The sequence below is a fragment of the Peromyscus leucopus genome, chromosome 9 (assembly GCF_004664715.2).
Source record: "Peromyscus leucopus breed LL Stock chromosome 9, UCI_PerLeu_2.1, whole genome shotgun sequence".
Lineage (NCBI taxonomy): Eukaryota > Metazoa > Chordata > Mammalia > Rodentia > Cricetidae > Peromyscus > Peromyscus leucopus.
In genome coordinates, this window is record NC_051070.1 from 81273867 (window position 1) to 81296886 (window position 23020).

Sequence of the window (23020 nt, forward strand, 5' to 3'; positions counted from 1 at the left end):
AGCAAGCAAACCTCCCCCATCCCAGCCATTCTGAGACAGAGGCCATGGCAGGGCCCACAGACACCTGGCTTTATCCAGCCTAAGAAAAAAAAGCTGGGGGATTCCCCATCTGTCGCCACCCTGGCGGCCACATGTCCTGTATCCGTGGCTGGACCAGAGACAAACATGTGGGCCTCCAGGTATGGGACTGCTTAAGTCAAGGGTTTCGGGTCACACTGGCGAATCATTTTGCAAACAAATGCCACAGGTCTCCTCTCAGACTGGAGAGCTTGCAAGGTCAGTGTCAGCAGATCTGACCCTAAAAATAGACCCTCTGAGCCAGTCTGGAGGTTTCGTGTAAGGCTGCTACACACATACGGACCGGTACCTCTTAACCCAGCCAGGCGCCCAAGGCACTCAGGTAAGGTCCTTGAATGGGAAGGCTGTTGCCTCTGGGGTTTAACCAAATGTTCTTTGAGAAAATGACTGTGGAGATTGGAAACCTCACTTCCACAGTTTCTGGAGCTGTGGAGAACATCCTTTTCATATGAAAGGCTTCTCGCTAGCCCAGCATTCTCTGGAGACATCACTGAATTGCTTTCTCTTTCCTTACCTCTAAATCTGAATTTCTGGCTCTGCAACTGTTTCTAGGGGATAACTGAGTGGGTTACGGTTCTTAGGCCCTCTCTGAAACACTGGATGCTCTGTATTCTATTTCATGTTTTAGCAAGGTTCTACCTGCGTCCATCCAGCTGGTTAGAGTCAGGGAGCAAGAGAAACAGAGGTACCAGATTCCCTCGGCTCACGTTGTAGGGCAGAGCAAATTAGGAACCGGCACTCAAATCTCCTGTGTCCTGGTGAGTGTAAGCCATCCTCAAAATAAGATACTCCTTACAGATTTCCCACTCCTGAGGGGAACACAGGGCTGGGGTGGAAACACCCCAATAGAGATGGGGGGCTGGATGATGGAGAGCTAGAGCCACTCAGCTTACACAGCGTGCGTGTGAGGTAGGATGGAAGGGGATCTCCTGAGTCTCAGATCCCAGTGCCCTTGTCCTGTGGCCCCAGTCGTCACTGGTGGGCCAAGAGCTGTTGGGACTACCAGGCACTGACTGTTAAGAAGCTGAAAATGCTCCAAGAAGGGGACATGAGGGTCATATGTGAGGAGGTCGCCAGCCCCTGGGGGAACCCGCATACGCCATGTTCTTTCTGCTGCTTTGACAATTTCCCTGTGGCTCCTGTTTGTTCTCACTGGACGGATCCTATCCTAAGTTGGAGGACTCTGACATCTACTTACCAGCAGCGGGACTTAAGGGGCTTCTGAGGGAGGGCCCCGGGCATGGAGGTGGGAAGTGGGAGGAACTCAGAGGAGAATTAGGGAAGGCCAGGCCACCTCAAGGGCAAAGGCAGATCTAGGCTAAGGAGAGAGGAGAGGCAGTAGTCGCTCATCATCAATGAGCCAGACGCCATGGCTGAGGATGTCTCAGCCCTGGGGTAACAGTGGAGCTGGAGGAGCATTGGGGCCTGGGTGAGGGCAGACCTCCTGTGACCACTGTCTATCCCACGACAGATAAAAAAGTAGCGTGGTGTGCGCAGGCTCAAGGCTGGTCACCAGCCACAGAGCTCTCTGAGGGGTGTCCATGTCCCCAGTACCCTTTGGTTGCTCTGATCTGGTTTTGGTTTGGGGTTTGAGAGACAATGTCTCTCCCACCGGAGCCCAGGCAGGCCGGGAACTCACTGAACACATGGTGATCATCTTGTCTCTGCCTCCCTAGTACTGGGGTTATAGGCATGTACCTGGTCCCCACAATGGTTTTGAGAGCTCTCATTTTAAATACTAACACATTTCCTCTGGTCCACGTTGTGCCCCTCTTCAGATGAGGGAACCGAGGCACAGTGAGTTACGTGGTTTGCCCTCGGTCACACAGCTTGGGCAGTGGTGGAGACTGGAGCCCAATGTACCTCAGAGCCTGAAGGCGTACCTAGCTTGTCCTGGTGCCACGGATGTTTAGGCAGCAACAGGGGCCTCTCGCTTGGCTGCTCTGTTCTGGATGCTACTCAGGGATGTGTGGGCCTGGGGAGAGCAGCACCAGGACCTGCGTGAAGGGACGCAACTGCATTGTCCTCAACCCGGCTCCAGAGCAGGTCATGTTTGACTTCTGCCCTGGTGACCCTGGATGGGTCTGTGTCTTCCTTTCCACGGCAAAGAGGTGGTGAAGGCTCTTGGCAGCCTGGCAAGTCCAGGAGAAATGAACTGTCTCAGAATTGTACTTCACACAGGGTCTAGTGAATCCCACCACCCAAGGAGGGTGCCGAGGCGAGTTGTGCCTGTATTTTCTTCTACGACTCCTCCACCATCACCTTCTGCCCTGCGCACGCGACTTACTCTTTCTTCCCTTGGTTTAGAACATCATTCACCTCCCTTCTTCATCCACGTCTCTGCTCCGTGGGGTGTTCTTCAAGCTGATGTGGTGGGGCTAAGATGATCTCATTTAATTCCCTGGCCATTATATTATCCCCATTTACACATGAGGAAGCTGGGCACTAGGTGTATAAAACTCCCAGGCCCGAGAGAGCACGCAAGTGGTACGATTCTTCCCAACATCAGGAGGGAGAGGATTCAGTGGCTAAGGTTTCTGCTGCACAAACAGAAAGCTGAGAGTTCAGATCCCAGCTCCCTGTAAGCCCTGCACTAGGGGACAGGAGATCACGAGGGTAGGCTGGCTAGCTAGACTAGCTGGGATCCACGAACTCTGAGTACCACAAGAGACCCTGACTCAGAAAATAAAACAGAGAGTGATCAAAGACATCCAGTGTCGACTTTGGGCTGCCACACAGAGGCACACGTACCTGTACCTGAACACGTGTGCCCACACACATGTACACAGACATATCTTTTTTAAAAAAAAAATTGCCAGGCAGTGGTGGTGCACGACTTTAATCCCAGCACTCGGGAGGCAGAGGCAGGTGGATCTCTGTGAGTTCAGGGCCAGCCTGGTCTACAGAGTGAGTTTCAGGACAGCCAAGGCTGCACAGAGAAACCCTGTCTCAAGAAAAAAAAAAAAATCAAGCACAGGCTCACCGACATGAGCGCGTACTCTGAATAGGAATGTGGTAAACTCTGTTGACATAGTTAGGGTGCAAGACTGCTGAGCAGAGCACCCCACTTACTAGCTTGGTGTCATCTTTCTTACATTTTCTTTCCTTTTTCCTCCAACATCTCCCCCCATTCCTCGCCCCCCCACCCCGCCCCTCCTTGCCTTTCGGTTGTGAGGCAGGATTTCTCTGGGTAGCTCTTGGCTGTTTGGAACTCACTCTGCAGACGGGGTAGATCCGCCTGCCTCTGCCTCCCAATTGCTGGGATTAAAAACGCGAGCCACCACGCCTAGCTGATGTCATTTTTCCTAGTCTCACTGATTCTCGTTTTCCTTCAGGTCGTAATGGGGTGCACTCATGCCCCATCTAGGTTTCGAGAACAGACATTCCCCGGGAATACAAAGAGTGAGGCCACCCGCGTGCTCACTCCTTGGAGTCTGGCCAGTTCTGGGATTTCTCTGAGGACTTCCGTGGTGGTTTTATGAGAACAGCCTTGGCCCTGAGCCTTGCCAAGGTCCCTAGCCTTCCCAGTGTGGCATTTGAAAGGCAGACCTAGGGAGGAACAGTGGTCCAGACAGGAAGTAGAGAGGGCTCGCAGTGGGAGCCACAGGCCCCGCCCCTCTCCGGGGCCCCCTCCAGTATGAACCCTCCTTTACCCTTCTCTGGACAGGCTCCTTCTGAGGTGACACTCTGTGGGAAATGCTTCTTGAAAGTCTGTCTCGCTGGGAAACAGCCTGCAGCATTCTCACACGTCTCAAGAGCAGGCAAAGGCCCAGCTCTTTGGGGGGTCGGGAGCCACAACTGGCCGGGTCAGGCGTCACCAGCATCATGGACCTCATCTCCCTTGACAATCGAGTCCCCTCCGTCGTTGGGTAATGTCCATCCCGGCTGGTTCTTTTGTCTGAGAGGGAAGCAAAGTGTGGGCCTCCGGCCCCCTCACATCTCAGGGAGGCCCACCTTTGCCCAACCAAGATTGGGCAAATCAATTAGGAGCTCATAAATTACCACCCAAAGCACTGTGAACCATTTGAAGAGTTAATCAAACGAGTTCATGACATCGACGCCACTGGAGAAGTAATATTAAATTTCCGCTTAAGCGAAGGCTTCTCTGTTTTTTTTTTTTTAATAAAAGGATTTTATATTATTTCACATAATTGCCTCCTGTTAACATACTTGCCAGAATCCAAAAGAAAAAAAAAATCTGTTACATTTGGATTACGTCTGATACATTAAGAATTAAATTATAGGCAACAGCAACAACAAAAATTCCTGGGTTTTCTTCTCCAAGTTTTAATTTAAAAAAAAAAAAACAACTCACATATTTTATGTTCTGGTTGGGCTCATTTTTGGTAGATTTAAAATGCATAAAGACTTGAGGCAAATTGAAAATATGTATATACTTATATTTGGACACTCCTGCCAAATCCAACATTCAGCAGTAGGTATTATTCCACTACCACAGTCATTATGCAACAGCGTTCTCACTCCCTCCTTTCAGAGAACTTTCCAGACCCAACGTGTGACGTTGAGGAAGCAATGTGGTTTACATCGCATTTATATTTGAACTAACTTTCGCCCAGGAATACAAATATCCACAGGTACTTCTGAAGAGAGGGCAGACTTTTCTAGAAACTGCACAAATGTGGGGTGGGGTGTGTGTGATGTGCACGTGGCCAGAGCTCGTGCTGGGTGGGGTGCCCTGCTTTATCATCCTTTGTCTTAGTCCTTTGAGAAATAGGTTCTCTTACTGAACCTGGAGCTGGAGCTGCAGTCAGCAACCTCGGCAATCCTCCCGCCTCTGCCCCCACAGCGCTGGGGTGACAGACTCATGCTCAGCTTTGTACATGGGGCCTGGAGATTCAGACTCAAGTTTTTTGTTGTTTGTTTGTTTTATTTTTTCTGATTTACTTATTTATTTTATGTATATGATTGTCTATCTGCATGTACAACTTTATGCCGGAAGAGAGCATCAGATCCCACTCTAGATGGTTGTGAGCCACCATAGGTTTGCTGGGAACTGAACTCAGAGCCTCTGGAAGAGCAGCGGTCAGTGCTCCTAACCACTGAGCCATCTCTCCAGGTCCCAGACTCAAGTTTGCAGCAAAACCAATTCTCTCCAGTCCAGGGGGCAGACTGAAAAAAAAAAAATCATAAACTATTCTGTTAGGTCAAAAACTTCTATAAGCCAGAGATCTTTGGGGCTCAGCCTAGCCAATGCGTGCCCAATCCTCTCTCACACTGACCTGGCTGGCCGTGTTCTGTGGTTGATATGAGGCACACACGTAAAGCTTTGGCCTAACTTGGAAGGTCATGTCACAGAGGAAATGGTGCTGCTTCCCAGCTACACTGATGACCCCAGAGTGTCCTTGAGGACACTGCTTCGGACTAACCCCAGATGGGCTGAAGGGAAGTCCCGGCCTGGCTCTGCCAGTGGGAGTGGGAGGGACTGCCCTCTGCAGCTGCGGGCAGAGGAGGGAGGAGTTTCCCCAGGGGTGGGAGGTCCTTTTCCTCTGAAGCATCAGAACCACATCCCTGCACGAGGTCTTGGGCTTGCTTACCAGGCTTTTCTTTTCCTAAAGGTATTGTACCAGCTGTGGGGCCTCTCCAGACTGGAATCCCCATGGTTTCCCAGGAAGCACAGGGGACTAGAATGGCCTGACAGAAGTTGGGCCAGACTGCTGTCCTGTAAGGCCTGTAGGAAAACGCAGGACTGCTCTAGAGCTCCCAAGAAGGCCGCCACCAGTTTCAGGGCAAGCATCTTCTCCAAACATAACAACCCTAACACAGAACTTGCATGGGATTTGGGGTGATTTTCTCCTCTGTATACTGAAGTAATGCAGTTATATCACAGACACTGTAAAGACTATGGTTACTTAAAAGAAAGGAAAATCAGACTTAATTTCAGATCACTACAACAAGCACACAGCCAATGTTTGTTTTGTTTTGGGTTTTTTGGTTTTTTTTTGGTGGGGGGAGTTGGTTTGTCAAGACAGGGTTTCTCTGTGTAGCTTTGGAGCCTGTCCTGGAACTCACTCTGTAGCTCAGGCTGGCCTCGAACTCACAGAGATCCGCCTGCCTCTGCCTCCTGAATGCTGGGATTAAAGGCGTGCGCCACCACTGCTCAGCAACACACAGCCAATGTTAATCATGTATCTTTGTATAAAAACAGAATCATAATGTACATATTGCTTTGTAAGCTTCTAGTCTCTTCTCACCAAAGACCACCTCCCCACCAACATCACAACCTCCTCCTCAAGACAGGGTCTTACTCTACACCCCTAGGAGGCCTGGAACTTGCTACACAGTCCAGGCTGGTCTCAAACACACAGCTCTTCCTGCCTCTGCTTCCCATGTGCTGAGATTAACATGCGCCATGATATGGGCTGGCCTCTTTTTTTCTTTAATTTCTCCAAACCACCACAAACATATCTGTAGGGCTGGGCAATGAGAGGGCTGAGATAGCTACAGGGTTCCCTAAGCTGACATTGGGAACCCCCAATTTCAGTAGGTGCATGGATGTCTCTAGCCCGGAAACTCCTTATCTGGTAGTTTCAAAAGGAAACTCAAGATTCCTTTGCTTAAGAGCACTTTGGCGCCCTGCTTCATGTTATCACTTTCAGGGTGGGGTACCTGCATTTGGTTTCTTTTGCTGCAGAAGGAAAAAAAAAAGTTTCTCTATGGAGCCCTGGCTATCCTAGAACTTGCTCTGTAGACCAGGCTGACCTCGAACTCACTGAGATCCGCCTGCATCTGCCTCCCGAGTGCTGGGATTAAAGGCGTGCACCACCAGGCCTGGCTGGAGAAAAGATTTGGATCTGATTTCAGAACTGTAACTTTAAGCTTGTCATGGTGGCTGGTACCTGCAATCCTGGGACTTGGGAGGCTGGGGTAGGAGGACAGCTCAAAGTCCAAGGCATACCTTGGTCTACTTAGTGATTTCTAGACCAACCAGGGCTACACTTTGATGTCCCCTCTCAAAAGCAAAACAAAGTAAAATACTTTCTAAAACTCTGGTGGCTCTATGGCATTTTAGAAAAATACCAGAAAATGGACGGCTAGATGATTCAGTACATAAAAGCACTTGCTGGCAAGCCTAACAATCTGAGTTTGATTCCCCAGGCCCCACAAGGTAGAAGGAGAGAACAGATCCCTCATGCTGTCCTCTGACCACACATTTGTGCAAGCGCATGCACACACACACACACGCACGCACGCACGCACGCACAAAAAGACACACCATTTTTTAAAAATATATTACAAACCAGCCAGACAGCTCGGCAGGTAAAGACACTTGCTGCCAAGCCGGGGTTCGGTCACCAGAACCAAACGGTGGAAGAAGGGATCCAACCCTCACTCTTTGTCCTCTGACCTCTACGCCTGTGCTATGACACACACCCCAATAAATAAATAAAATCTTTCAACGATATCAGGAAAATCTGGATTGCATTCCTACCTGGAACGGCAGGTCGCTGTCCCATGTCGGGGGGGCAACGGCTCTTTAGGGTGCCACGGTCCCCACTATTCCCTAATGTCTCTTCCTTGCCACCAGTAATCAAATTATTGTTTGTTCTTTAGTGTCCAACTACTTCCTTCCACTCTGTTATGTCATCCACTTGTCCCCTTTGTGAAGGAGCCCAGGTTGGCTTCTGTCCCCCTGAGAAGGATGCTCACACGGGCCAAGAAGCCTTCGGAGCTGGCATTGGATTCCTCGCGTCCAAATCTTTAAGTATGAAGCTGTAACTGGAATCTGGAAGCCTGTCTTGACAGCCTGCCCAGCTCTCATTATGACATTTAGCCTGTGATTGATACGGTGTGTCATGGAGACCTTGGCAGTTAATCTCTCCGTCGAATCTATGGAAACCAAACAGAAGAGGTTTGCTTCCCCACCCCTCCTCCCCTTTTGGCTGTGATCTGGGAAACAGACTCTCCCTGCCTCTAGAAGAATAAGGGATTTGGGAGCTGTGCGGGCAGGGTTTGGGGGTGCACGGGCCGTCTTCAGGGTTTGGAAAGATTACAGGTCTGTGGTTTCTGGACGGCCCCTTGCTTTGTTCTATCCCCCAGCACTGCGCTGGGGGATAATAGATCCCAGAGCCCTCTAAGTGCCAAGCCGCTCCGGGGAGACCTCACCACTTCCTCTTCTGTCTGGAAATGCAGCCAAGGTTTTAAATGTAGGGCCCGAGCCAGGGATGGTTCCCTCCACAGCTTAATGAGGAGAAAGAGGCCTCACCATGAGTGAGGCCAGCGTCAGTGATCAAAAGGAGGCAGACGGAGTTCCCACAATGCAATGGACTCTAGCATCTCCCTAAAATCGTATCTTCCTGAGTCCCCTTGGTGACAAGCAGGACTCAAAGGAACCTAAAACCACAGTATTTAGGAATATGATGCCTAACTTAGAAATAAGATGAGTGAGTGCCGTGGATGCATTGAGTAGTTGGTCTTTGTAATTAAGGCTGCTGTGGACCCAAAAGGAAGTTGTAGCTATGTCTTAGGAGTTTGGGCTGGTTCCTGCAAGAGAAGACTCAGCCAGGCCTTGCAATATCACACAAGGGGCTGTCCAGAAACCACAGCCCCCAGCAGGCAGTCCCAAGAGTCAAGCTCAGGCTTCATCAACCACCCCTGGGAGGAGGCACAGTCCACCCCGTGCTCTGTACTTCCTTCCCCTGAACCCAGTGGGGGTCACCAGAGCCTCAGTCCTGCTTCCGAGGGTCTGGCTGAGTCCTCAGTCCTCTAGGTGACCCAAGCCCTTCTTTTCCCAGGCCTGCATCTGCAGCGGGAGCCAATGACCTGGTCCCATTTCAGTGAGGAGACAGAAGGCCTTTGGGGCACCCTCACAACCTTTCTCTCGACTCTTCAGCCAGTGATGATGAACTGTCAGCGGGTACAGACTCTGCTGGGATCTTGTTAAAATGCAGACTCTCAGGCCCCTGCTGCCAGTATACAATCCGGAATCTGTCTTTTCAGCTGGTGCCAACGACTCTAGTGGAGATGGTCTTTATACCACGCTGGCAGGCTCCAGAGCAGGGTCCCCTCTGCCCCACATGGTCCCTACTCTAGGAAGCAGGCTGTTGTAAGGAAGAAATCACAAAACCTGGCCTCCCCCCATCCTTATGGGCAGACACTGTTAGCTACTGATCTTTTCACACACTTACCAAGTACATCAGGAGAATTGAATTGCTGGTGCGATGGTTTCGGTCTTTTCATTGTCCTTTAAAATTTTTATTTTTCTTAAGAGACTAGGGTCTCATTCTCAACTCTTAGATTCCTAGTCTGAAACATCCTCCCAGAATATTTTGGACCATAGGTTTGTGTCCCTGTGCCCAGCACTTTCAAAAATGAATTATAGAGAATCCCAAACACATACAAAGAGAAACAGTAGTGTCCTAGTTAGGATTTCCATTGCTGTGAAGAGATACCATGACCACGGCAACTCTTTTTTTTTTTTTTTAATTTATTTATTTATTATGTATACAGTGTTCTGCCTGCTGGCCAGAAGAGGGTGCCAGATCTCATTACAGATGGCTGCGAGCCACCATGGACCATGGCAACTCTTATAAGGAAAACATTTAATTGAGGTGGCTTACGGTTTCAGAGGTTCAGTCCATCATCATCATGGTGAGATGTGGTGGCGTGCAGGCCGACGTGGTGCTGGAGAAGTAGCTGAGTGTCCTACATCTTGACTTGCAGGCAACAGGAAGTGGTCGTCTGAGATACTGGACCGTAGCTTGAGCATAGATGAGACCTCAAAGCCCACCCCCACAGTGACACGCTTCCTCCAACAAGTACACACCTCCTAACAGTGCCACTCCCTATGAGATTATGGGGTCCAGTTACCTTCAGACAATCACAAGTAGCTACTTTGTAACCGTCATCCAAACCCAACCTCCATTCCCAGCCAATCCTGTGTCCCACACCTCCATCAATACCCTATTCTCCAACACTGTCTTTTTGCATTTATCCCACTGTACTTTGATTTTATATGTGCGCAAACCACAGCTCACGTGTGACAGAGGACAGCTCTCTGGTGTCTGCTTCCTTCCTCTCCCATGTGGCTCCTGGGAATTGAACTCAGGTCTCCAGGCTTAGATGGCAAACACTTTACCTGCTGAGCCATCTCACTGGTCCTCCAACTATATTTTTTTGATGCAAATTCTAGGCATTACATCATTGCACCCGTGAATATTTTCTCTTTTTTCTTTTCTTTCTTTCTTTTTTTTCTCTTCTTTTCTTTTCTTTTTCCTTGAGATGGGGTTTCTCTGTGTAGTCCTGGCTGTCCTGAAATTTGCTCTGTAGACCAGGCTGGCCTTGAACTCAGAGATCTGCCAGCCTCTGCCTCCCCAGTACTGGGATTAAACTGTCATCATACCCAACTTAAAGATTTATTTTGAATTACGCATATATGTGTATGTGTGTAGAATGTACACATGGGAGCAGGTTTTGGCAATATCTAGAAGAGGGAAACGGATCCCCTTGGAGCTCAGGTCACAGGTGGATGTGAGCCATCCGACATGTGGGTGCTGGGAACTGAACTCAGGTCCTGTGAAGGAGCAGGTACAGGTTCTAAACTGCTGAGCCATCTCTCCAAGCTGTGAACCTGTTTTAAGTATCATTACCATTGAAGTGTTTAATGTGTTTGAATCCCCTGGAGTTATTTTTAGTCCATCCATCCATCCGTCCAAAATGTCCTTTTCTGAGAAGCACGAGCCTTTCAAACTGTATTCCGTGTAGTCTTTCATCCGGATGTTCTTTGAAGCTCCCAGCCTTTGTGACATTCTTTGACTTCTCTCACGCTGTCGTCTACACCAGCCTCCCGCTCAGCAGACGGGAGCTGTATGCAGCAAGCATCCTCACCTTATCATTTCTCTCAGAAGGGAAGCGGGGACCATGGCACCTTTTACACAGCTCAGATGACTTAGTGACTCTAAAGGAATTGGGATGACAGCACCTGTCACAAAACAAGAGACACGTAAGCATGGTCCTCCCTCAGGACCCACGAAGGAGTGGTTCTCTGCCCTCGGGACACTAGAATCCACAGATGGTCAAGTCCCTCCTATAAAACGGCACAGTTGGGTTGGGAGAGAGAGCTTGCCTGCCACGCACAGAGCCCTGGGTTTGATCCTAAGCACCCTATAAACTGGGCATGGTGCTACAGGCCTATAACGTCAGTACTGTGCAGGGGGAGGGGAAAGATTAGAAATTCAGGATCACTCCTCTATACATAGCAAATCTGAGGTCAGCTTGGGCTACAGGAGACCCTATCTCAAAAGGGGGCGGGACCCAATATTTGCATATGGAGATTTTAAATCATCTCTGGGTTACTGTCATACCTGATACAGTATGTGTAGTGTGTGAACGTGGTTGAACTATATGATTAGGGGGTAATGACAGAGAGGAAATCTGTGCAGGTTCAGAACAGGCACCCTGTTCTCAGTTGAGCATTTTGATCCTTGAATCTTTGGGTTTGGAGCTGTGTGGATGAGCAGTTATGGAAGTCCGATTTACTTGTCAAACCAACAAGAGTCCTGGGCGACGATGGAAACATTTCTTCCACGTCCCACCAGCAGAGCCTGATACACGGTCCCCAAACAGTTTTCAATCAGCAGACAAGGCTGTCTAGCTGGGACATCCCTTATGACATCTGACAGGACAGAGCAGCAAAAGCCAGACTTCCAGCACGAGAGCCATGAATACAATCTCAGCTATCCTAAGACGACTGACCTCACATTGACAACCTCCCCTCCACCTCAAGGCCGCAGAAGTCCTGCTTCTGTGAATGGCACGCAGAACCACAGCCTCACCTGCTCAAGATTCAGCCATGTGCCTTTTCTGCTGGACAGTCTCTTCCCAAAGATTTTGAGAGAGCCATAGACCTGAGGGAGTCAATGCCTCCCTAATCAGGTTCAAAAATATCCCAAACTAGGCATGTTCCAGTCAGATAAAGAAAGAAGCGGCAGCTGGGTGGTGGTGGCTCACGCCTTTGATTCCAGAGCTAGGGAGGCAGAGGCAGGCAGATCTCTGAGTTCAAGGCCAGCCTGGTCTATAGGAGTTCCAGGACAGCCAGGGCTACACAGACAAACGCTGTCTTCTAAATCCATAAATGAATAAATAGTTAAATAAATAAAATGGGGGGTGGGGGCGTGGACTGACTGCCGAGGGGAATTTCTTAGGCTCAGAGCTGCTCTGGGTCTGCTGTAAATCTGCCTCAGCCCCCAGCCCTCTTGCTGTGTGAACACTGGAATGTTGGAGACTGTCGTTTAACTGTCACCATGGTCTTCCTCATTTACCTTGGTGGCCTGGGGTGAGCAAGAGGGGGCACAGCAGGGGAGGGACATGCCCACCAAACTAAGCTCTGTTCCTCATCACCTTCTATAATGTCCACTGTTCCCTGTTAACCCCATCCTCACCTCCTATAATACCCACCATTCCCTGCTAACCCCATCCTCACCTCCTTCTATCATGCCTATCATTCCCTGCTAAACCCATCCTCACCTCCTATAATACCCACCATTGCCTGCTAACTCCATCCTCACCTCCTTCTATAATGACCACCGTTCCCTACTAATCCCATCCTCACCTCCTATAATGCTCACCATTCTCTGCTAACCCCATCCTTACCTCCTTCTATAATGACCACTGTCTCATGCTAATTCCATCCTGACCTTCTTTCACGCAGAAAGGAAAGAAAATCCCTTGACTCCAAAATGGCATCAGGAGATACAAAGACAAGCCTCAAGGACGCCTACCCCTCTGCCAAGAGGCTGTCCCTGCAGGAGGAGGAGGAGGGAGAGGTTGAGGACTACTGCACCCCTGGACCCTTCGAGCTGGAGCGCCTCTTCTGGAAGGGCAGCCCCCAGTACACACATGTCAACGAAGTCTGGCCCAGACTCCACATTGGTGATGAGTAAGTTCCAGGCCCAGCCTTACGTTGCCCTTACGTCACCCTGGGAAAGGCACAAGTGCTTCCTCAATCACTCTGTACCAACTCCTAGTCACAGGCCTTGTCTTCCAAGTCAGTTGATCTATGAGAATTATATTAGTTAGGGCTCATCTCCATTTTATAGAAAACTCAGAAAAAAGAGCCTTAGGCAAGGCAGGCTTATTTTTCTCTTATGTACAAGTCCAAAGGAGGGCTGGCTGGGGCAACCATGGTGACTGCAGGGATGCTGAGATGAGAGCTTCTGTGCATTGCTTTGCTTTACCATCATGAGGGTCTAACATCCTTCTTCAAGGTTGCTCAGGACCCAGAATCCTCACAGGGCTCTGCTATGAACCATAGGATCCAGGCAAAGGGAAAGTCAGGAGAAAGGAAGTCAAGAAGGGCAGCTTTCCAAGGAGAAATCTAGCCCAAGACGTCCCCTGTACCTAGCTGCAAGAGAGGCTGGGATATGTAGTCTTCTATTTTACTGACCATTAACAACAGCAGGAGTAGGAGTGTGGCACAGGGGTACCCCAAACTATGTGTCTGAAAAACAGTAGTCAAAATTGAGGTCACTGCCCCTTTCTAGGTCTTATAGTCAGTTTCCCCACTTCACAAACAACTGAGAAATATCTATGGTAGGTGATGATGAGGATGAGGATGATAATGATGGCCATCATTAGGGACCACTGTAGGGTAGGCACTATGCTTAGAACCCTGCAAACACAACCTCATTTGGCCCATGATAACCCAATCAGAGAGAATCTCTCAAGGTAAGGAACCTGAGTCACAGAGATGTTTAGTTAGTACCCTCTATCCTAAAATCTTGATGACAGAGAGCTGAAGCTCATGACTTCTACTTTACGCCCTGCCCCCCCACTATCATCCTTCTGAACTTCATGCCCTGCCTGTCCTTAGAGCAGGTGTGCAGGACCCTGTACGTGTTGCTCTTAATACCCAGCTGGCCGCCTACAAACCAGAGGTAAATTATCTAGCATGGGCAATAGCCCTTGTCATATTTTTCCCTTAACCTTTTTTTTTTTCAAGCTATGAAAAGTTAGAAAAATTGCATGCCCTTACCTACTAAGTTAAACATGGGGGTTATAAAAGCAAACTATAAACCAAACATGGTTCGGCATGCCTACAATCCTAGCGCTTTTGAGGTAGAGACAGGAAGATTAGAAGTTCAAGGTCAACCTTTGCTACATAGTAAATTCAAGGCTAGCCTGGGCTCATGAGACTGTCTCAAACAGAATAGAAACAAACAAATGTACAATCTCTTTCCACTCTTAACAAGTATTAAGACAATATTAATATATTTATGTCAAGTATGACAATATTTTCAATATTTATTCAATATTTATTCAATATTTATTATTTTTAATATATGAGTGCTCTGTCAGCATGTATGCCTGCATGCCAGAAGATGGCATTAGATCCCATTGTAATAGATGGCTGTGAGCCACTATGTGGTTGTTGGGACTTGAACTCGGGACCTCTGGAAGAACAGCCAGTGCTCTTAACCACTGAGCCACCTATCCAGCCCCCTTTAAAAGGCATTTTTTTTTTGGTCTTTTTTTGTTTTTGAGACAGGGTTTCTCTGTGTAGCTTTGCGCCTTTCCTGGAACTCACTCTGTAGCCCAGGCTGGACTCGAACTCACAGAGATCCGCCTGCCTCTGCCTCCCGAGGGCTCGGATTAAAGGTGTGCACCATCACCGCCCGGCTTAAAAGCATTTTTTTTTTTTTTGTCAGAGCTGAGGACCGAACCCAGGGCCTTGCCCTTGTTAGGCAAGGGCTCTACCACTGAGCTAAATCCCCAACCCCAAAGCATTTTTAGTGTGTGTGTGTGTGTGTGTGTGTGTCTGTGTGTCTGTGTGTGCAAGTGAGTACAAGTGCCAGCCACAGTGTATGCATGGAGGTCAGAGGATAATTAGCTGCAGTTGGTTCTCTCTCCACCAAGTAGGAACCACGGATTGAACTCAGGCCAAGCAAGCACCTTTACCCACTGAACATCTTGCTAGCCCCCATCTGTGGAGTTCATGTGCTATTTCTACTTGCTGTATGCTGTTTCAAACGTAAGGAAACACACACACACACACACACACACACACACACACACACACACGAGGCATTTTCATTTCTTTTAAACAGAATGATTTTTTTTTTCTAAAGATTCATTGTCATTATGTATATGTACGTATGCCTGGGGTTAGGGGATGCGTATGAACGCAGGGGCCAGCAGAGGCCAGGACGTCAGACCCCCTGGAGCTGTAGTTATGGGCAGTTGTAAGTGGCCCAAGGTGGGTGCTGGGCACCCCCGGGGTCCTCTTTAAGAGCAGTGTGAGCTGTTACCTGCTAAGCTAACTCTGTGTAACCCCACAAACGGGCGTTTGTTTTGTTTGTCGAGACAGGGTCTCAGTAGCCTTCAGCTCCTGCTTCTCCTGCCTCATCCCCTCAAGCACTGGGATCAGAGGCACACACTACCATGTCTGGGCTTAAACACTTTCTTCTTAAAAAACAAATCCCACCATGTATGCTGTTCTGTGTTTTTAATATTCCACAGTATAACTACGGTACAATTTGTCCAGTTGTTTTCCAGTTGAAAACATTAGGGTGACTCAGGCAAGGGGTGCACAGAACTCAATGTACTGTTTCCTCTTTGAATTCAGCTCTATTGGGATATAATTCAGATACCAGGACACCTAGCCTCTTAAATCGTACAGTTCAGGGATTTTATGACATCTGCCGAGTTGAGCAACCACCACCACTATCTAACTGAGAACGTTTGTATCATCTCCAGAGGAAACCAGGATCCACTCCCCACCTTCCTCAGGCCCCCCACAGCCACCGGTCTACCTTCTGCTTTTATACCTTGGCCTAGTCTGGACATTGTATGGCAATGGAATGGTACGACCTGGCGGGCTTTGGTAACTGACTTGTTTTTCCTCTGCATACTCTTCCCAGTTCATCTACCTGGTGGCATGTACTGATGTTGCATTTGCTTTTCATTCCTACCAAACAACCTCTGTGTTCCACATCTGTAAGTTCTCCGCAAGTCAAATTTAGCTTTTGTTAAAGAGGCGTGCATACACTTTGACCTCAACTATCACTTTAGGAAACATAATTCACAGACACGGGAGTGCCAATACATAAGGGTGCAAGCCCAATACTGTTGATACTAAGACTGACCCAAAACAATGGAACACTGGGGGACCTTCAGGCCTGGGATTAAGCCAAACTCTATCCCTATGCAGTCTGCTTAGACCCAATGAAACAGGCCACTCCCACGTCTCAGGGCCCTTCAACATAGCAATTCATATCTCAGTGTTACAGTCCACTCTGATTCCACATTTCCTGCTGCATGGTCAGTGGAGTCCAGGCTCCAGACTGACAGGGCAACCCCCATGGGGGACTGCTGGGACATTTTTCTCTCTTGCAGCAGAGAGAAAAGAAAGGCACGGTTAAATGGTGATCTGACTTATAAATGATGCATGCCATGGGTTTTGTTTGTTTGTTTCTAGGGTACTTTCATGGAGCTGAGGCTGCTTTCCCAATTTCTAATCTTCTTACCTCTACCTCTAGCTCTGAGATTACAGCCATGCACCCCTAGACCCAGCTGACCCATGACCAAGCAAGTCCATGCCAAAGCCTCCTGGGTCAGGAAAGCAGAACCCACCCCTGACAGGGGGGAGAACAGACATTCTAAACGACGGTACAACTTACCATGGCCCCCTGGGAAGGTGTGGTGGCTTTTGGACAGGGCCTTTTACCTCTCTGGACCTATGTCCTCAGTTTTAAAATAGTTGCTGAGAAACTTCAAAGCCAAAAAAAAAAAAAGCATTTTGGAAACAGTAAAGAGACAGACAAATGCAAATGTCACTGTTGTTAGTGAGACATCCAGAAACATAGGTGAAGGCCAGCCTGTGGAAGGCTGGACGCCAGGTAAGGGTGGCTTTCACAGAAGCATCGTGAGTGTCTGAGAATGGACACATTCTGCTTAAGAGGGTGCCAGACAATGGCAACTGCCCACAAGCTCCCTTGGCCTGTGATGATAACCCTGCTTCTTTCAATCAAGAAAATGTCAGCCTTTTCAACTCAATTAAACTCTGCGCGCGCGAGCACACACACACACACACACACACACACACACACACACACCCACACACACCTCTTACACTCAGAGGCCAGGCAGCTCCAAGGTCATTTGTGTGACCTAAGCACAGCATGGGCGGGAGTCAACTCAACCTTGTGCTTGACTCTGATCCTGGGTTCAGGGTGTGACACCCACTAATCACGGTTCACAGACTTCAAAGGGCCAAGGATTTCATGGCAGTACAACCAAGCGAGACTATAAACCCAGCTGCGGGATGACAGGAATGCCTGAGTTTCTTGGCCTCTCTGGAGGTATTGCCCAATGCCTGAAGCTGGCTCCACGGCTTAAACTTTCATTTAATATTTGTATTGAGGATGAGTTTTCCTTTTATCCAAAAAGCCCTTAAGATTTCTGAAAGCCAGTACCAGATTCTGGAGGACAGTTTGGCAGTCCAGACACACGAGTAAGGACAGATGGATGGATGTTCTGGGCCACCAAGGCCACCCACCATCTATTGCTGGAGCCTAGGCCAGTGACTCTTAGGAGTGGCCAGAATTATCCCCAAGATGACCTCTATTCTTTCTCCTCCAGGCCTTCTTTACAGAAACCAGCAGGGAGTTGAGTCTTGGGCCACAATGTCAGGTTTCTGTAGGACTTTGGTGGGGCTATCAAGTTCTCTGAGGTTCAATTTCTTCATCTATATGATCTATATGACGTCTTAATATGTTAAGACGTACCAGAGCTTATTGCAATGCCTAGTACCCTCAAGTATGAACTATTACATACGAGACGAGTTCTAGAAATTTGACAGAATGTGGGAAAAAAAGCACAGAGTAAACATGAGTTTTTGTGGTGAGGGGTCTTCTTGCCCTGAGGACAGCCTGGAGACCAACCAACCCATATCCAGCCTGAGGCATGAGGAGGAAATGCCCGCGAACCTGTGGGTTTGGGGATTTCCAAACATGTGCTCAGTTCCAGGTTGTCCCAAGGGTTCAGCCCCATTGGGATGTCCATAAACCCCGAGTCTCCATGATGTATCAGCCCCACAGAAGGTCTGCTGGGTTAGTAGAGGGTTGAGGCACAGTGTAACAGGCCACCTTGTGGATGTCCCCCTGGGGAACTCTTCCTCAGTGGCCACCCACCTCCCATAACTTGCTAGGGAACGAAGCCTGCCCCAGTGGGAAGCACAGGCTTCCCGAGAGTGACGCAAAGGCCCCCATTCGATATCCAGGGTACAGAGTTCAAGTCCCCACTGTGTGTGGCCACTAAGTGTCTGCCCTTTAGCAAAAGATGCTATTGTTCTGGGACTTTGTTTCTTTATTTATTAAATAAAGGATGATTTCAAAGGTCCCTGTCTGGCTGTAACATACAGTTCTTCTAAAACGTCCTATTTAATAAATTAGGCTTTATTAGGTTCAAGCACATACTTGTGTTATTATTCTTAAGTCATTTAAATTAGATTCAAATTAGGTTAACCAAGTGTTGCCCTCCAGAGAGCCAGGGACTAGGAGATAAGAATAATTCATAGCCTCTTATCAATCAGCAGTCCCTAAATGGGTGCTTGAAGAACTGCTTGAGCATGCTTGAAAGCACCACGAGTCTGTAATTTAAATATTCTCACTTTAAATCTCCTTCACATCTTTCATTTGCTTAGCAAAACCTTTCTTTCTTTTCTCTCACCACACAGTCGGCGAGAAGGGCGCTATCTTACTACCGTGAAGGGACTGAACGTTCCTAGGCAGAGCAGCCTTTGATAATGTGGGCCTGAGAGGAAGTAATTGAGAACTCTCCCTTTCCACAGTGGCATCCCTGCGCTCTTAAACGATGCTGCCCTTTCCATGTCTGGGGCCTGAGGCAACTCCCTACCTTTATCAACTGTAGCGGCCTCCAAGGCCTCCCTTCAGAGGGCCAGCAACAGCCCAAAACTCTTCCCCAAGAGCCAGGTCCCTCACAGGCTGTGCCCAGCTCCCCAGCATGCGGCAGCCCCTATTCTGCGGCCTGGGATCTCAACCTGTCCTTCCTGGTTCCTTTGCTCCCAGCCAGCTAGCCATCTCAAAAGCCAGAGGCATCTATCCCCTGGGCCTGCAGACAGGAAACCGAGGAAGGAGTCTCAAAATTGATGTGTCTGGACAGCTGTGACCCTCTTGCACACACACACACACACACACACACACACACACACACACACACACACACACAATTATTGTGGCCCCAAAGCACCAGGCAAAGCTGACATTGGCCTGCTACTCCAAGGTGAGGCGTGGCCAGGGCAGGATGCAGCAAAAATATGCCAGCATTAACAAATTTGCAGGGTGGGTATTTCCCAAAGGAACCAGAAAACCTGGACTTTGAACCTTCATCTATTGCCAGTGGACACCAGTCATGGGCAAGGTAGCCAGAGAGAGATGGCTGAGGCCCTGGCCAGGCCCTCTCATGTTAGCCAAAGCTTTCTCAGGCAAGGTTCAGACAGTGTGAAAGGCTTTGGTGGCGCGATGAGCCAGGGGTCTAGTTTAATTACTAATACATAGTGTTCCAACACGGCTTCCAGCACTTCATTGTTGGGGGATGAAGAGTAGAGAGTGAAACAGCATGGGAAAGGTTTCTGGGGCTGTTGTTGTTTGGTTTTTGAGACAGGGTTTCTCTGTGTAGCCCTGGCTGTCCTGGAACTCGCTTTGTAGACCAGGCTGGCCTCGAACTCACAGAGATCCACCTGCCTCTGCCTCCCAAGTGCTGGGAATAAAGGGGTGGGCACCACTACACCCAGCTGAGGTTTCTATTTTCTAACACAGTGTCTTGTTATGTAGCCTTCATCCTCCTCCTCACCCTCCTCCTCACCCTCCTCCTCCTCACCCTCCTCCTCACCCTCCTCCTCCTCACCCTCCTCCTCACCATCTTCCTCCTCACCATCCTCCTGCCTCCTCACCCTCCTCCTCCTCACCCTTCTCCTCCTCACCCTCCTCCTCCTCACCCTCCTCCTCCTCACCCTCCTCCTCACCATCCTCCTCCTCACCCTCCTCCTCCTCACCATCCTCCTCCTCACCCTCCTCCTCCTCATCTTCCTCCTCACCCTCCTCCTCCTCATCTTCCTCCTCACCACCCTCCTCACCCCCCTCCTCACCCTCCTCCTCCTCACCACCCTCCTCCTCACCATCCTCCTCCTCACCACCCTCCTCCTCCTCACCCTCCTCCTCCTCACCATCCTGAGTGCTAGGAAATGACAGGTCGGCCTCACCATGGTCGGTGGGAGGAGATTTCTAACAGGAATTAGAAATCCACCCCATGTCTCTGTAATAATCAGTCTCTCCTGAGTACTAAGGAAATAATATGAATAAAGTCATAGTACACATTTACATAGTAAATGATTATGGGTGCTCATTACCGAATTAACAAAACACAGACCAAAAGAAAAAAAAAATCAGAATTCCCTGTTACGGCATTATCCAAAGATAAAGATTTTGATGTGCGATTTCCCATTGCTCCCCCACTGCATTTCTTGAATCTGGCAAAGATACTTGAGCACAGCTCAGCTCAATTTCACAAGTCCCGTAGAGAAAGCGTTATCTGTGTAATTGGGTCTACGCAGCCGGTCAACAAAAGGAAGGCCCCCAGGCTTCAGTTTAGAAGAGCATTCTCAACCTTCCTAAGGTTGCGACCCTTTAATACAGGTCCTCATGGTGTGCTGACCCCAACCAGAAAATCAGTTTGTTGCTACTTCATAACTAATTTTGCTAATCTCATGAACTGTAACGTAAACATCTGTGTCTTCCTAGGGTCTTAGGCCACACCCATGAGAGGGTCGTTCAGCCAGCCCCCAAAGGGGTGGTAACCCAAAGGCTGAGAACCAACGGTTTAGAGGTTTTAGGCCATGCAGTAGTTTAAGTGTTGCCCTGAATGGCCTCAACGTACCCAAGAACCAGCAGGCCAGTGAGCGGGTGGGCTTCATTTTCTTTCGCACCCAGTGACTTAATGAGGCAGAAGCTTGGGAAAATTATGGGCTGCTCCAAAGTCCACCTGCAAAGGGCACACATGACTCCACGGGAGGATAACGGCATCAAGGCCATGTCCAGGAAGTGACGCCACCACCACTACAGTGTTCCTGACGACAGATAAAAGGCTTGGCAGGTTGCAGGGCACAGACTATAAGCCAATAAATAGGCACTCGGGACCACACACACAGGCTGACCTCTACAGACATGGGAATGGGAAGCGGCCTTGCCTCCAGGGGACTGTCCTCGCTGCCCAGTCCAGAACCCTGAACCATGAAATAAGGTGACAGATGGTCTGCATGGACCTGTGTAGTCAGACCATGCATGTCTCTCTGCCTCTGCACAAGAGCTTGTTGGGGAAATGGTCTTGGCTGCCAGGGGAGGTGGGTGGGGGTCAGGACACCAAAGTCTCAGAGTGTGTGATCCAAGGAGATGTTCTAGTGTGCTTGTTTTCGTTGCTTTCTTTCTGTTTTTTGGTGTTTTTTTTTTTCATTTTTATTTATTTATTTATTTATTTATTTATTTATTTATTTATTTATTTATCTATCTATCTATTAACAGCTTGATACAGTATAAATTCTTATCCTAATAGTGAAATGTTTCATTGAGGCTTGCCCAACAATTGAGTAAAACCAAAACTTATTATAAGCTACAGTCATCCTAGGGTCCCCCCTGCTATATAGCCTCCCTGGATCTGTGGGTTGCAGTCTGATTGTCCTTTGCTTTATATCTAGTATCCACTTATGAGTGAGTACATACCATGTTTGTCCTTCTGGGTTTGGGTTACCTCACTCAAGATGATATTTTCTAGTTCCATCCATTTGCCTGCAAATTCCATGCTTTCATTGTTTTTCTCTGCTGAGTAGTACTCCATTGTGTATATGTACCACATTTTCTTAATCCATTCTTCAGTTGACGGGCATCTTGGTTGTTTCCAGGTACTGGCTATTACAAACAATGCTGCTATGAACATAGCTGAGCATGTATCTTTATGGTATGAATCAGCATTCCTTGGGTATATGCCCAAGAGTGGGATGGCTGGGTCTTGAGGTAGATCGATTCCCAATTTTCTGAGAAACCGCCATACTGATTTCCACAGTGATTGTACAAGCTTGCATTCGCACCAACAGTGGAGGAGTGTTCCCTTTGCTCCGCATCCTCTCCAACATTGACTGTCATTGGTGTTTTTGATCGTAGTGATTCTGACAGGTATAAGGTGGTATCTCAGAGTCGTTTTGATTTGCTTTTCTCTGATTAAGGATGTTGAGCATTTCTTTAAATGTCTTTCAGCCATTTGAGATTCTTCTTAGCTCTGTAGCCCATTTTTTAATTGGATTGTTCAGTATTTTGATGTCTGGTTTCTTGAGTTCTTTATATACTGTGGAGATCAATCCTCTGTCAGATGTGGGGTTGGTGAAGATCTTTTCCCATTCTGTTGGCTGTCTTTTTGTCTTATTGACCGTGTCTTTTGCCCTACAAAAGCTTCTCAGTTTCAGGAGGTCCCATTGGTTAATTGTTGTGCTCAGGGTCTGTGCCGCCTTTGCTTTCTTTTTGTTTTTGTGTTGGTTTGTTTTGAGACAAGGACTCTGTCTATTCTATAGCCCTGCCTGTCCTGGATCTCACTCTGTAGACCAGGCTGGCCTCGAACTCACAGAGATCCGCCTGGCTCTGCCTCCCGAGTGCTGGGATTAAAGACATTCACTGCCACTGCCCAGCTGTTTTTTGTTTTGTTTGTTTTTTTAAAGATTTATTTATTTATTATGTATACAGTGTTGTGCCTGCATGTGTGCCTATAAGCCAGACCAGGGCACCAGATCTCATTATAGTCAGTTGTGAGCCACCATGTGGTTGCTGGGAATTGAACTCAGGACCTCTGGAAGAGCAGCCAGTGCTCTTAACCTCTGAGCTATCTCTCCAGCCCCTTGCCAGCTTTTCTTAAATTATCCAGCCTA

The 23020-nt window shown here is 48.5% G+C and overlaps 1 protein-coding gene across 1 annotated transcript in view; it reads left to right on the plus strand.

Moving 5' to 3' along the window:
- Nucleotides 1–214: 214 nt before the first annotated feature.
- Dusp29 (dual specificity phosphatase 29) overlaps nucleotides 215–23020 on the plus strand; it is a 47057-nt gene continuing 24251 nt past the window's right edge. The window contains exons 1-2 of the mRNA XM_028879779.2: nucleotides 215–400; nucleotides 12746–12973. Of these exons, the coding sequence (XP_028735612.1) occupies nucleotides 12774–12973 (200 nt within the window). The 5' untranslated portion in view covers nucleotides 215–400; nucleotides 12746–12773. The remainder of the gene's footprint in view (nucleotides 401–12745; nucleotides 12974–23020) is intronic.